General features: G+C 29.9%; 2 protein-coding genes across 2 annotated transcripts; both read left to right on the forward strand.

Annotated features, from left to right (window-relative positions):
• Nucleotides 1-3,627: 3,627 nt before the first annotated feature.
• LOC141536175 (uncharacterized) lies at nucleotides 3,628-7,901 on the forward strand. The gene is made up of 3 exons (XM_074256508.1): nucleotides 3,628-3,952; nucleotides 4,923-5,010; nucleotides 7,043-7,901. Exons 1-3 carry the CDS (start codon nucleotides 3,938-3,940, stop codon nucleotides 7,297-7,299), a joined length of 360 nt encoding a protein of 119 aa, XP_074112609.1. The 5' UTR covers nucleotides 3,628-3,937; the 3' UTR covers nucleotides 7,300-7,901.
• Nucleotides 7,902-8,214: 313 nt separating this feature from the next.
• On the forward strand, nucleotides 8,215-14,390 carry LOC141536174 (uncharacterized). Its single transcript, XM_074256507.1, has 6 exons — nucleotides 8,215-8,614; nucleotides 9,219-9,288; nucleotides 9,675-11,268; nucleotides 12,717-12,970; nucleotides 13,220-13,382; nucleotides 14,221-14,390. The coding sequence occupies exons 1-3, from the start codon at nucleotides 8,597-8,599 to the stop codon at nucleotides 10,943-10,945; spliced, it is 1,359 nt and encodes a 452-aa protein (XP_074112608.1). The 5' UTR covers nucleotides 8,215-8,596; the 3' UTR covers nucleotides 10,946-11,268; nucleotides 12,717-12,970; nucleotides 13,220-13,382; nucleotides 14,221-14,390.
• The last annotated feature ends 508 nt before the right edge of the window (nucleotides 14,391-14,898 follow it).

The following is a 14,898-nucleotide window of genomic DNA, read 5'->3' on the forward strand; positions in this document are numbered from 1 at the left end:
GGAAGACTATGAAGACAATTCATTGCGCAGGATGTCAGGTCCAGTTGACCTTAGGTCTGTAGAAAGCAGAATTGAAGAGAGTGGTGATAAACAGGAAGGGAAGTGGAACAATCATGCTAAGAAGTATCGAAAACGAAAGCGGGTTTCTCCTACAGTTTCGCCCTATCAGAGAGAAGTTTATGATGATGTAATGGGGACCATCAAGAACTTGGCGACGATGTACAAAGGAGTTCATGTTCTGAGCACCCGCCCTCCTCCGAAGAAGAAGCGGCAGGATTCTAGGGAGAAGAATGACCAGGTGAGGATCAACACTAGTTCCAGAGATGTTGTGGTTCCTTTAAGGGCGAGGACCAGGCATCCGAAGCTTGGAGGGTACAGGACAAACAGGGTCAGTTATCGGACTAGGCCGATGGTGAAAGGATTCAAAGGAACGGACGGAAAGGTCGTGGGGTTCTTTAAGACGGTAAGGGTTCACAAGAGGGACCTAAGGAATGTTGAGTCTAATTTAGAGAATGTGGGGATTTTTGATTCAAGGAAGATTAGGAATGTTTCCGGGGTAGAAGGGAAGAATTTCAGCAGAGAGGACAAGAATTCCCGGCCCAGAGGAGCAGTCAGGTTCGGGAGGTTCCAGGACCCTGGAGGTCAAGAAAGGAGAAATGAACCTAGATACACTGCAGTGAGGAAGTTTGATGAGGTGTATGAGGTTGAAACCAAGCGACAGGAGCCCAAGAAGGAGGTGGACCAGTATGATGTTCATGAAGACGTTCAAGAAGCTCCTGAGAAGGTTGAGGAAGGAAAGGAAATCTACAGGCCTGCTGCGAATGAGAATGCGAAGAATGAGGATACTGAAGGGACGGAAGATGATGAAGAGGAGGAGGAGGAGGAGGAGGAATATGAAGCCAATAGTGGGGATGAAGAAGAGGCGGATGAAAATGATGGGTCGGAGTATCTTGGAGACTCAGGATCCAAATCAGAGTCAGAAGAAGTGTCTGCAGATGCAGAGAGGAATTACAAAGAAATGTCTGAAGGAGAAAAGGAGTTTGAAAGGTTCAGTTTCAGGCCTTTTTCGTCTTATGAGAGTTACTATGACCCAAAGTACGCGCACCTGGGGCCGAGGGTCAATAAGCCTGCCTTCCATCATCCTTCTTTTGATTCATTAGAATCAAATAAAAAAGACTCGGAGGAATCTGAAGAATACGTTTTTCCTTGGCATGAAGATGAGGAAGACGCTTCTGAGGAATCTAGGAAGCATGAAAGGTTCACGGGAAGACATGAGTACCCTTGGGAACGCCGAGATAGGGTGAGGAGAGAGCGGGGGAAGAAATATGGGCCTGAGTGGAGTCCTTCGGAGAGCAAGACTTATTTTAGGAAAGCTTATCCTTGGGAAAAATATTCTGTGCCTTGGAAATATGGAGGCAGGAGGGGACATTTCTGGCCTGATGAAGATCAAGGACAAGGAGGTGGTAAGCACACTTATCCTAAATCTAAGTTCAAGTTCAAGAAGCTGATAGGCAAGGGAAGAAAAGTTGATCCTTCGACGACTTCAACGCCGCAAATTCCTGCGACTGAAGAAATGTCTAAAGTTGAAGCTACGACTCCACTGATTTTTACCACGACGACGCCGATTGTTTACACGATTAGGCCCAGAATTAGGAGGCCGGTCACGCAGAGAACCATTGAGAGCTTGAAGGAAGATCAGGCAAAAGCACATTCCAGCCCTAGGGCAGTAAAAGCGGTGCCTGAATTCAGAAAATCGGCGAACAGGGGAACTATAAAAGCGAATAGTTCAAATTTGGAAGTTCCAAGTGATCGAAGAATTCGGGGAAGTGCTACGACTAGGCCTTCTAGAAAGTTTTTAGATAATACAACGCCGCCGTCGAGGAAAGTGGAGCATCGGTCAAAAGTTTCGAAAGAAGAGATCATCACGATGTCGTTTCCAAAAATGGGTAGTAGTGAGTCTGCAGAAGTGAAAGACAACTCATCTGCCGGGAAAATCGTCCAGAAAGTTTCGATCCTCACCAAAGAAACTCCAGAGCACATTTACCGCACCCAAGAAATAGACAAGAATGGCGTTAGGGACACTATCATTTCAGTTATTCCGAATAATAGAACCGGTTCGCTTAAGTCCATGTCTATCGACCGGCTTGATATTAATAGTAATGACGGTAATAATAATAATAATGGTAATAATGAACAGTATACACTAGATATTAGCTTACCGTTGAATAAAAATCTCCAGTTGACTGAGCACGGCACTCGGAAAGTTATTTCGTCTGTTTCCTGGATTGCCGAGAATTACGACTACTAATTTTATTGTTTAATTAAGAAATTAATTGATAGTTGATAACTGCTAACTGCTTATTTAGTTTATTATAGTATAATATTGTATTAACATGTATATAACATATTATTATATTAAATAAAGGAAAATGTTTCAGCGTAAAAAAGTGTATTGGTAATTATAGTTCTAGATTATTTATTTTTATTAAATTAATATTTATAAAAAAAATATTTATCAAAGTTTGTAAATTTTATATTATTATTATTATTATTATTATTATTATTATTATTAATATTATCTTAGTCAATACCGGTAAGTATCTTTTGAAATTAAAAATAATTTAGAATAATTAAGTAATTATAAAATATTCGTTTGATTAATTGAAAGATTTTTTTTTTATGATTTATTGAAACTTTAAAAAACTTTCATTGACAAATTTTTAATTAAAAAAATCTTTTGAAGAATTTTTTAATCAAATCAAGACAAAAAATTTTAAATCAAGTTAAAATTATTAAAACCAAAAAAAATGTTCTTCGAGAATTAAAAATTAGTCAAAAATTCTTTTTTTCAATCAAGTTAAGTTTTTTTTTTGATAAAATCATTTATAACACCAAAGAAGATTGAAATTTTTATCTACATATTTTTGGCTGATTTTTTTCCAAAAAAATGTATTTCTGTAAGCCACCCAAAGCTCCCCCCTTTTCTTCTATTGAGCAAACTATCACTGCGTCAACAAAAGACGACTTATAGAGCCCAGGTAAAGGTAATTGCCGATAATTTAAAAAGAATTCGTTAATTGAGTAAAAGTAGCAGTTTAGCCAAGACCTTGTACTGAAATAATTGCTCCGGTCAATAATCCTGACCAGGTGACCCCGACCCAATTTAATTATTCAAAACAAGATAAGATTGAAGAAGAAATAACAGAAGAAAAAGAAGAAGAAGAAGAAGAAGAAGGAGCGAACAATGATAATATGGAAATGGATCAAGTAGTCTAGACTATTAAGAAATGCATTTGAGGATCGGAATCGATAGTCGGTCCAGTCGCGTGATTGATGACTATTGATTGGTGTCAGGAGCGAGGATTGTGTCGATAAATGGATAATTGTCCGGGTGAGTGATGGATATTGACATTGTTGTTGTTATTTTAATGAGTTATTATTTAAATTGTATCAGCGGGGTAAACAGAAGATAGAGGACATAGATAGAGGATAAGGCGACTAAGAAGTAAGTGTAGAGCCTTGATCGTCTCCAAAGGCACTGATGTGAGAGGTAGAACCTATACTTCAAGGTTTAGGCGTTACAAGTAATACGAGTTACTAGTTACGAGTTGTTACTACGTTATAAGCAACGAGCTACCAGTGATATACCTGGATGGCAAACCACCATTTGCATTATTATAGTCACTGATGTGTTGTGCGTATGGAAGCTGATAGTTATCGATATCTCCGATCGTGTACGAAAGGAAATACTAAATACTAGATTCTTATTGGTAGAAACAAAGCACGCTTAAGTATAAGTTGATCTTGATGCTGATGTTGATACGTTTTGTATGTATGTAATTCAGATCATTGGTGACGACTGTCTGAATCATATCACTTCTTTTTGCTGGTTGTTGTCGTTTCATTAGTGTCGCTTGTTCGGGCGAGATCTGTCGTCATGGTTTCACTTAAGGTAGGTGTTGTGCAGTTTAGAGTTATTTTTAAAAAATTATTTTTTGTAGACGAAAATTTTTTAATCAACTACGGAAATTTTCGAGATTTTCATTTCTTCTTTTGAGAATTTTTTAACCATTAAAAAAATTTTTTTTATTTAGGAAAATTAGAAAATTTTTATTTTTAAGGATTTTCATTGGTAAAAAATTGTTTTTGTATGAAAAAAATTTTTATACAAAATATGTAGATCAATTTGGAAAAAACAATTTTCATAATGATCAAAAAATCTTTTAAAAGAAGAAATATGTTGATAGTTTTTTTTTTTTTTTATAAAAAATAAATTTTTAAAAAGAAGAAATAAATATTTTAATTATTTTTTTATACTTCTATAACTGCTAAAAATAAAAAAAAAATGCTAAAAGAAAGAAACGTATGAAACATATAATTTTTTTTTGATGAATTAAAATTCCGCGCTTTGAATTAAAAGGTGTGAATATAATAAATGAGTGGGATGAATTAAATGTAACTTTTATAATAGTTGTTGTTTTTTGTGTGAAGAATGAAACGAAGCGTAACAAAAACTGCTACATAGTATAATTTGTGTTTTGTTGTGGTGATTCATGAAATTTTATAAAGAATTATAAACACGAAACTTTTTTATTTTATTTAAAAATTTTTTTAAAATGTTTTGAAAACAAAAAAATTGACATTGACTATTGAGATGAAAAAAAAAATTGTTATCGGATATAAATTAGAGAAACAAAGAAATTGAGGTAAAATACAAAAGAATGGATAAAAAATAAACAAGTTCTGAAAAAAATATGTTAAGTATATTCTTCAACTAGTTTTTTTTTTTTTTTTTTTTTTACTTAAAAAATCTTTAATAAATATTTCAATGACAAAGCAAGCTCTACGTCAATCATTAATAATTACTTTATTGCAAATGCAAATCAATAAATCGTGAATAAATCAAGCGTGTTTTATTCCAGATATTTCTAATTAGCCTTACAATAATTGGTATCAACGCATTTCCAGACAGTGCAGGTATCGTTGAAATGGTTAATGGACTTGCTTACGGTGAGTAATACTATTTTATCATTTTTCATCAATAATCATTACAAAATTAGGTATGTTACAGTTCTATGTCCGGTTAATTACAAAATAATTTTTATTGATTTAATTTTTTGTTATTTCTCAATAAACATTAAATATAAACATCATTAAATAAGAGTTTGTTTATTTATACGGAAAATTTTGTAATAAGAGCACAATATTTTATATAACACTGTAAATTAATAATAATTCATGAATAATATTAAAAGTTAAAAGGACAAAGTTTGAAGTTTAAAATAGTGCAGAAATTGAAACAATTAATTATAATTATTATCTGGCAGTAATCATCAATTAAAAAAGTTTATTTAAAAAAAATTAATATTATATAAAACTACAGAAAATATAAGTATAAAAATAAAATAAAAATTTATATTTCAAACTTTACCAAGAAGATAAACATAAAAAACTTATATTAAAAATACATAAAATATATAAGTAGGAAAATATTTTTTTTCAAAATTCTATATAATTTCAAAATATTTAAAATGAAAATTTATTTTTTAGAAACATCTAATTTAATTTCTTATGTTCATCATTTATTTTTAATATATTTTTATATAAAATTTTTTTATGAGCTTCATAATTAATTAATCATCACTTTTTTTATAAATTATCATTTTTTTTTTCATATCATTAATTATTAAACATTTCAAAAATCTCTAATAAAGTAAAAGACCCAATTATTGACACTGGACTAGTTGTTTGACACTTACAATTTTATTTTAGTTAATTTAAAAAAATTAAATGTTCTCAAAAAACGAATTTTCTTAAAATTTATAATTTAAAAATTATATGTATAAATTTATTAGAGCTGATTTGGATTTTTTTTAAATAAAATAGAATTGCAAGTGTCAATAACTGAGGCGTTGAGTTTCAAAAGGGTATCTTTTCATTTTTGATTAATCGAGACAAAAAACTGGTTATCTTCAATCACAAATAATTTTATTGAACTTTTTCAAAAATTAGCTACAAAGTGCTATTGTTTATAAAGCTACAATTCGATTTTCATACAGAAATATTTATAATTCTCGAAGTACTTAATATTTAAAAGATCAAAAAACGGTTTTTTTTAAATATGAAAAGGAACTCTTTTAAAAATCAGCTCTTCAACTGGGTCTCTTACCTTACAATATTAAAATAAAAGTTTACCCCACGCCATCGAAAGATGTCTCACTTACCTCCGAAACTAAATAACTAAATTATCAAAAATTCCCAATGATAATATAATTCACTAATTTTCCTCAGTGCTTCGTTGATAAAAAACCAACAGTTGATAAAAATACTCATCCGTAGCTCGAGGATCAGCTCAGAGAGCGCGGCATCAACCGGTTGTACTTTCTCGATTCCTACAAGCTATAAATAATACTAGTAATTAGTGTTATTATTCCTAATAATCGCTTTGAACTATATAACTATTAAAAATAATAAAATATCTCGCGCAACAGCTCTAAATGTCAAATCCCGCTAAATTGCCACCAAGTTAAATGTCTTAATATAAAAATTTATATTTACAAAATTTTACTCTGGCAAATAAATGAGTCACCAAAGTTTAATTATAAATAATAAATAACTTTAATTACAAATAAAAATTTATCGATTTGACCGAAGGTAACTTTGGTAATAAAATATTTGTTGTAAACACCAAAAGTTCATCTCTTTTGTGACAATAATCTTTGGTATTTCTGTCATTCTCGACTCCTTTCACTTTTGCTCCCGCCTTACCTGTAATATAATGTAATGTAATAACATATTATATACAATATTATTATATATTATATATTATATATTATATATATGTATATAAGAAACCTCATTCACAAACGCCTTCAGCATAACAAATTTATAGACTACATTTATCACCAACAGACGTTTTTTATTCAAAAACAATTCATTAACATATTCAGTGATGTTTGTCAATAATTTATATCATTATCGTATGATAAATACCACTTTTAAATAATTAACAGATTTATTTATTTAAACTCCTGTTTTTTAGGTGGAATTCCTTACGGCAGCCGGTCCGGAGATGTCGGGAGGCAAAACTCAAACCTCGGGTCTTACTCCGGGTACAATCCGAACCAGTACCGACCTCGGCCTGCCTATGAACCAGGATCTACTGTCGTTATTACGCCTAATTACCGAGCGCCGGGACTAGAAAGACGCCGACGAGGACCCGTTCAAATTTATAAACTTCCTGGGGTTGTTGCTCCTGGTGTTATTGGAACTTTGACTCAGATTGGGTTCAAAAAATAAATTTAATTTCTTGTTCATATTTTAACTTATTTTTTTTTTTTTATTTTAACAAATCGGCGAAAATATTAAAAAAAAAAAAAAAAAAAAATAGTTAAGTCTTTTTTGAAAAAAAAAAAATTAAAAATTGACGTTTAAATTTTAAAAAATATATTTATTTCAATTTTAAGAAATTTGTATGTACATATTTTTTAAAGTGCATTTTTAATGAGGAAAAATTTAAGGCAAACAAGAAAAATATTTAGTGTATTTAAAAATTCTTAATTTTTTCTTAATTAAAAATAAACTTAAAAGTAATATTCGTGAAAAAGTTTCTAATATGGTTATATAGCCTGATTTGGTTGGATAAAAACACTGATAAAAAAATTAACTTGACTCAAGAGTCAAAATCTTAAACCAAGAATAATTTCTTAACTCAAAAATTTATTATCTTAAATCAAGAAAATCATTTTCTTCAAAATGGTATTCTTGATTCAAGATTTTGACTCCTGAGTCAAGTTCATTTTTTTATCAGTGAACAAATAAATCATTTATTCTAATTAATTTAATTTTTTTTACTAGTTAAAATTATTTTTATTCATTTAATAATAATAAAAATTTTTTTGATTTTATTTACTGAGACAAATTTATTGAAAATATTCATTAAATTTTTTTTTTTTACTTAATTTAAATTATTTGCATAAAATTTATTTAAATATCGATTCAACAATTTTTTAAAAATGTAAATATAAAGAATTTAAAAAAATTCAATTTTGAAAATAAAAAAATTGTTAAATCGACTATGTTTTTAATATGTTAATGTTATTGTACTTAGTTATGTTATACTATAATAGTTAATTAATTATGCTAGTAATTAGGCGCGGTCTGTAAATTATAATGTATAATTTATAATATGTAAAGAATTGTAATCTAATGTATTATCATAAATAATAATAAAAATAATTGCACAATAGTTAAGTAGAAAAAATTACAATGATCAGCAAACTAGGCAGTAGGTAATAATAATTATAAGTATGTAAAGTATGTAATACGTATGGATAGAAAATGTAAGATGGAAGAAATTAAGTATTTGGCAAAAAGCGTGATGACCGCAAACGCGACATCCTGTCCCTGTCGTGTATGAACATTTTCCGCGTCAAGTAGCATTCGTTTTAATGAATGGGAATGGATGTGAAAATATGCGAGTTATTTATTTTTTTTTTATTATTATTGTTGTACGTTTTCGCGAGTCATGAGTGCCGAAGTATATATGACTAGGAGCACCATCAAAATCTTTTAGTCTCTACAGAAATAAGGAATCATGTGTCGTACTTTGCATGTGAGTACTTCAAAATTTGTCGGATTTTTTTTTCTGTATTTGATTTAATTATTTTAAATTTAATTTAATTTTTGCTGTTAAAAAATCATCGGACGTTTTTATCAAATATTTAAATGTATTTATTTTTAATCGTGAGTGTCCTCCAAAATTTTATTCGCCAATAAATAAAATTTAATCGCTAATTATAAATTACTTGAAATAAACTCGGCTTTTTGATGCATTTATTTTTTATTTAAATCTACGTTCAAAATTTTATTTTTTAAAGGAAGTTTTTTAATATTGAATTAAGTATTCAATTTTTTTTATATTCGATCCTGGTGTCCTTGAATTTTTAAATTTAAATTGAGAAGTTTTTTTTGTGATTAAAAAAAATTGCGGAAGTTGATTTATTAACAAAACATAAAACTTTGTAATGATTTAATACAACTATAAGTTTCTTTTTGTGAATTCTGAATTTTAAGTGAAAAAATTAAGAAGACATTTTTTTAATTTAATCCTAAGCTTGTTGAGAAAAAAAAATAAATTTTTAGTGTTCTTAAAATGTTTTTAAAATTTATCAGATACTTCAAGTTAATAACAAATTTTTGAAATATTTGGTTTACAGATTTTTTTATGTGGAATTATTTGCCTGGGAATTTTTGACAATGGATACACAGTGGAACATCCAGTTATAAGTAAGTGAATTTTCAAACTTGAAAATTCAAATATATTAATACGAAAGTTTTTAATTTTATTACAAAATTTTTATCCAAAAAAAAATCCTACAAAATTATTAAATAATATTTAAGCAATTTTTGAGTAATAATTCAATTCCCAAATTTATTCTAGCCCTAAATTAAATCTACCAAACCAAAAATAAAATTTTCCAAATATGATAATAATACAGAATTTTTTACTAAAAAAATTTCAAACAATTTTTAAATAATAAGTACTTAATCAATTTTTATTCAAAATTGAATTTCTCGCCTTAAATCAATTTCAAATTTTATACCAAACTTTACTGAAAGAAAAGTAGTATAAAAACTCATAAAAAATGACTAAATTTCAAACTTTGTTCCAGCGCCAAATTTACTTTCATCTCTATCAGCAAATGTGGGCGCCATTTTATCCCCAAACCTTCTGAAAGAGATCCAAAACCGCGCATCAAACCGCACCGGCAACAAAGAAAGCCATGAATCTTTCTACAACGACCCGACAGCCTTGCCCGCAACGCCCACTAAGCCCAAGCCAACCAGATTAACCTCAAAAAAACTAAAAGTTGCTGTGGTCCCAAATTCCCACCTCATAAAATCTAAAGAAACGGATTCTCTCCGAGCGCCACAAACTCAGTTAGAGAACCAATTTCCCTTCGACATAAGGAACAACTTCCGTGATTTCGGTACCGGGTACCAAGGAGCTGGGCGCCAACTTTCCGGGCAGTTCAACAACCAACTGGGCCAATTTGGGCAGTTCAATGGTGGATTGGGAAACTTTGGAGATCCCTTTAACTCCGACATCTACCGACCTTTCGCTTCGCTCGACGGTTCTCGGGCGAATGACAATGGCGCCCAGCCCCAACAATTCGCGGGTCCAGCGAACCAAAATAACGGCGCAAACGCTAATAGGCAGTTCAATTACCCCGCGAACCCACAGGACTTTAACAGGTTCCAAGATTTCGGAAGGTTCGGGTTTAATGGACAGTTTCCGGGGAATCGTTTCTTCGATCCCTCCCAGAGACAGAACCAATATTTGAATTTCCCGCAAGACCCCAGAGCCTTGGGGCCAAACCAGCAGAATTTCCAGGACCCGAGGGTCAATTACCAAAACCCTGATCAGGCTAGACTCGGACAAGGGTTAGGGCAAGGTCAAGGACAGGGCATTGGACCGGTAAATGGAGCCTTCCAGCAACAGAATTTCGCGAACCCGCAGAACTACGCGCCAAATTTCAACCTCTTGCAGAATCAAAGATTCCAGTTACCTTTTAATGGAAACTTTGACAGAAACGAACAAGAAGGCTTGAACCCTAACTTCCCCTTCTTCCAGGGCCGTCCTGATGGCGCCCAAGCCCAGCAAATTCCTGGAAACAACAACGGACAGAATATCAACGGGCCAATCAACCCTCAGATTAATTCTTCCCGGAGATCTGAAGAATCTTCCCAAAATTCGCAGAGAAAAACCCCGACACAAAAAACAACCACCACAATTCCCGAAGTAGAGAGTCTACAAATTGAAAAATTGTTCTACCCTCCGGTTAATGATTATTCAGATGTTCGTATCAATTCTGATGCCTTCAAACAGCACTCGGTAGGCGCCAATATTGTTGATAAAAACCCAAAAACTAATATTGTATAAATTTTTTAGCGATTTATGATTGTAAAATTGTATTGTCTTTTTTTTTTACATGTATTTAAAGTTTTAATAAATGTTATTGCAACGAAATTTGTCTTTTTTTAATGTAAGCAAAGAATTTATTTTAATTAGATTTTATTTAAGTTGTAAGCTGGATTTTTAATTATAGTCAGGTTTATTTTATTGTATAATAAAAAAGTTTCTTAATCTTATCGTTGTTACTTAATAACTTTGAGGATGATAGAGTGACTTTAACCCAGCTTTTTATTTATGTTAATGTAATCATCATGTGGAGCAATAAAATGTGGAATATTGTAGTTACTATGGTAATTATAATTGAGATTTTTTAATATTTATTACCATGTTTGTGATCAATTGCGGGATTTTAAATAAATTGATGCTTTTCGATAAGTTGAAGTATTGAAAATAAATTAATTTATTCGAAATAATTATTAAAAATTATTGTTATCATTATTAGTTAAGTAGTTTATTGATAGGTTTAATGGATCGGATGAATTAATGTAGATAGTAAGACACTTTTTATATCCTATAATGGCCAGATATTGATGCAGTTTAATTATAAAAGATAATTTTATGTAGTTGTTGATTTTTTTATAATACAAAATCTGAATATTGCAAAATGCTATTTAATAAAATATTTTAAGCACAAATATTGATTTATTTTATAATTGTTATTAGGTATTAATATTCTGTAATAATTCTAATTATAAGAGAAATAAGCGCTCAATACATCATTAAAGTTCATTAATAAGTTATGAAATCTTTAAAATCCCTTGATCAATCATTAGTATCAATAAATTACGTATTTATTTCCGAAATTAGGTATTAAAATTTCTAAACTACTTGGCAAAATCTTGAAAAAATAAATTTAGATTCTTAAATTACTTATTAAACTTCCTAAAACTACAATAAAGATAGAAACCATACTGAACAAAAAAATCTCAAAGATATTAAACAATTATTAAGATTCCTAAAATTCCTGAAAATTAATCACGTATTTAAATCCTTAAAATTTCATTTAAAATTTCAAAAATCTTTGAAGTACAAATTAAAATTTTTAAGAGACAAAAGAAAAATCTTAAACCACATTAGGGTCATTAAATCTCAAAAATCCTTTAAGTGCTCATTAAAATCTTTAAATTAATATTTCGAGCCTTAAAATCACTAATTAAAATTCTTAAGGTGTCATCTTAAAAATTCATTAAAATTTCTGATATTTTTAAACAAAAAATCAAAATCCTTTAATTACTTATTTAAATCTCTAAAATAATTAAATCAGTAATTAGTATTTTAAGAATAAAAATCAAATTCGTTAAAATTCTTTAAATTAGTCAACTGCTTATGAGTGAAGATTAACTCCGGAAAATAAAAACTTAACAAAGTAATAAACAATAACAATAACTTAGTAATAAACTCAATAAAGTTATTAAAATATAATAACATAAAAAATAATAACACATATTACATAATAACAAAAGAAAAATCTAAACATATCTTTGGCATGTAATTCTGTCATGGATATACACTAATAATTGGTGACAACGGTTACACACAATGCACCCAGATTATCAGCGTTGATTTCTGGGTGGGAACTATTTTGGATGTCAAGGTGCGTTAACCACTCGTGTATAATAAAATATTAAATATATATGGGCGGGGTGATTCGATAGACTGTGTACAGTATTCAGTGTCCTTTACACATTTAGTTACTTATTGTTATTTCATAATCCGCACAAATATACTTTTTTCTTAGAGGAAGACCAACGTTGTTTGACAATGAAGACTATTATTATTCGCATGCGTGTTTATTGAGAAAAATAAGAGGGGGGGAAGCTATGCAAATGTCAATGCATTGTCACGAGTGGGGGTCAGGGAGGAAGTGCTTTTTGCATAAAAGAACTTCCCAGCAGGTTGATCAGTACACTAAGACTGACACTGTCTTATCTTATAGTTCAAATTGTTCATTCAAATCTTTGATCCATCGACAGTATGGCCTGCACCAAGATCGTAAGCTTTTTTCAATATTAATTTCCATTTCGTCTCAATATATTTTTTATTGCTTTACAATTTTACTCTTTTTTTAAACAATATTAATCATTTTAATTAATTTTCATTTCTTCACAGTTTTATTTTTTTTGATCAATATAAACAATTTTCATTTCTTCACTATTTTATTTTATTGTTTTTCATCAAAATTGACAATTTAAATTAATTTATAATTGGAATTGGAATAATAATTATTGTTAAAATAAATAGCTCTCACTGCTATTGATCGCCGTGATGATCAGCGTTGCTACTGCGCGCCCTGGTGGATTCTATGGTGGATATGGTGGATTTGGATATGGATATGGGTTAGGTTACCACTATCCTTACTATGGCGGATACTACCGTTATCCTTTCTATGGCCATTACTACGGGGGTGAGTTTTCGAAAATTTTACCTAAAAATTTCAACTTATTTTTTTTGAGATGTTAATAAATTTGAAATAATCATTATATAAATAAATTAATATACGCAGTAAATTTCCAAGCACTCTAAATGAGTTCTTCAACGCAATACAATGATACGGTGTGTCAATAATTAGCAAATAGCATTGTCAATAATTAACACCGAGTATCAAGCTTTGAAGAAAGAGTGAATCATCGAGTTGTGTTTAGCAAAGACAATTCTCATTAGATAAACATCTATTTATCAACAATTACTATTATTATCATACATTATTCATATTAATTTATTTAATAATTTCTTCTCATACAGAAATTGATCATTGACAATTTTATTTCGTTTCCAAAATTTTATTTTGCATTTTAAAATTCTAATTCAAAATTTTTCTTATGAAGTTTATATATATATATATATATATATATATATATATATATATATATATATATATATATATATATATATTTTTTATACAATTCTATACAATTTTTCTTTCGACAGTTTTAATTTAAGATGAAAAAAAAATTGTTTCAATTCTTTTTCATTTAAAATTTTTAAAAAGTTTCAATTTTTCGTTTGGAAATTATTTTAAAACTATTTCTTGCAATTTCTCGTTTGAATTTTCGCTTAAAGATTTTGCAAGAAATTTTAAACTTAAAAATTTATCTCAAAGCATAAAAACAGGCTTATGATTTTTTATTTGAAGTTTGAAGATCGCTTTTGCAAAGCATTGGCCAAATTTGCTAGCAATGTTCATTTAAATTTTTATAAAAAATAATCTACAATTTTAAAAACGAAGGTGGTTCTCATCCTAGGTTATCCCTACTACGGTCACGGCTACGGAGGCTACCACTACCTTTAGGCGGCTTACCCAACCTAGGACTACTCGGACTGCTCGGCTGATATGATTTCTTCCTAAAACTTCTTTTTTTACTGTTTGTTGTTTGATAAAATGCTTTAATAAACGCAGTGTTAAAAAAAAAAATATGATCTATCATTTAATTCCTTCACCTTGTCAAATTTAATTGGGTATACTTATGAATTAGAGTATTAGCATGACAAATCCTGTCCAGGAAACCAGACGTCCTTGCCAGTTTTAGAAACTCGTCGGCGTTAAAAATAGATAAATATTTCTATTTTTATATTAACATAATTATTTTTTATGTCCGACATAAAAATGGTGTCTGGTCTCAATTTTTTATTTTATCATATTGTATATTATAATTTATAATTATAATTTGAATGGACTTACGCAAGTTAATTTAACCGATTAATTAAATGTCTATTACTCGTAAATTAATTCTTAAATAATTTATTAGAAGCGGCTAATAGTGTAATAGTGATAGCGATAGAAAGATAAACAATTAATCACAGTCGGTCAAAGTTTCTTATTATCTGACAGATGATTGACCGTCATCACCAGCGCTCCCACCACCAGCGTCATCATCTTTTTCATATTATTAGACTCGTCTTCTTGTTCTGAACAGCTAGAC

Source organism: Cotesia typhae, unplaced genomic scaffold, assembly GCF_013202065.1.
Source record: "Cotesia typhae breed Kobodo isofemale line unplaced genomic scaffold, CoteBio_Ctyphae scaffold_152, whole genome shotgun sequence".
In the NCBI taxonomy this organism is placed as follows: domain Eukaryota; kingdom Metazoa; phylum Arthropoda; class Insecta; order Hymenoptera; family Braconidae; genus Cotesia; species Cotesia typhae.

Coding starts and splice junctions, on each gene's coding strand:
- LOC141536174 (XM_074256507.1), top strand. Junction 9,289..9,674: donor AGTGGAACATCCAGTTATAA/GTAAGTGAATTT, acceptor ACTTTGTTCCAG/CGCCAAATTTACTTTCATCT.
- LOC141536175 (XM_074256508.1), top strand. Junction 5,011..7,042: donor GGTTAATGGACTTGCTTACG/GTGAGTAATACT, acceptor CCTGTTTTTTAG/GTGGAATTCCTTACGGCAGC.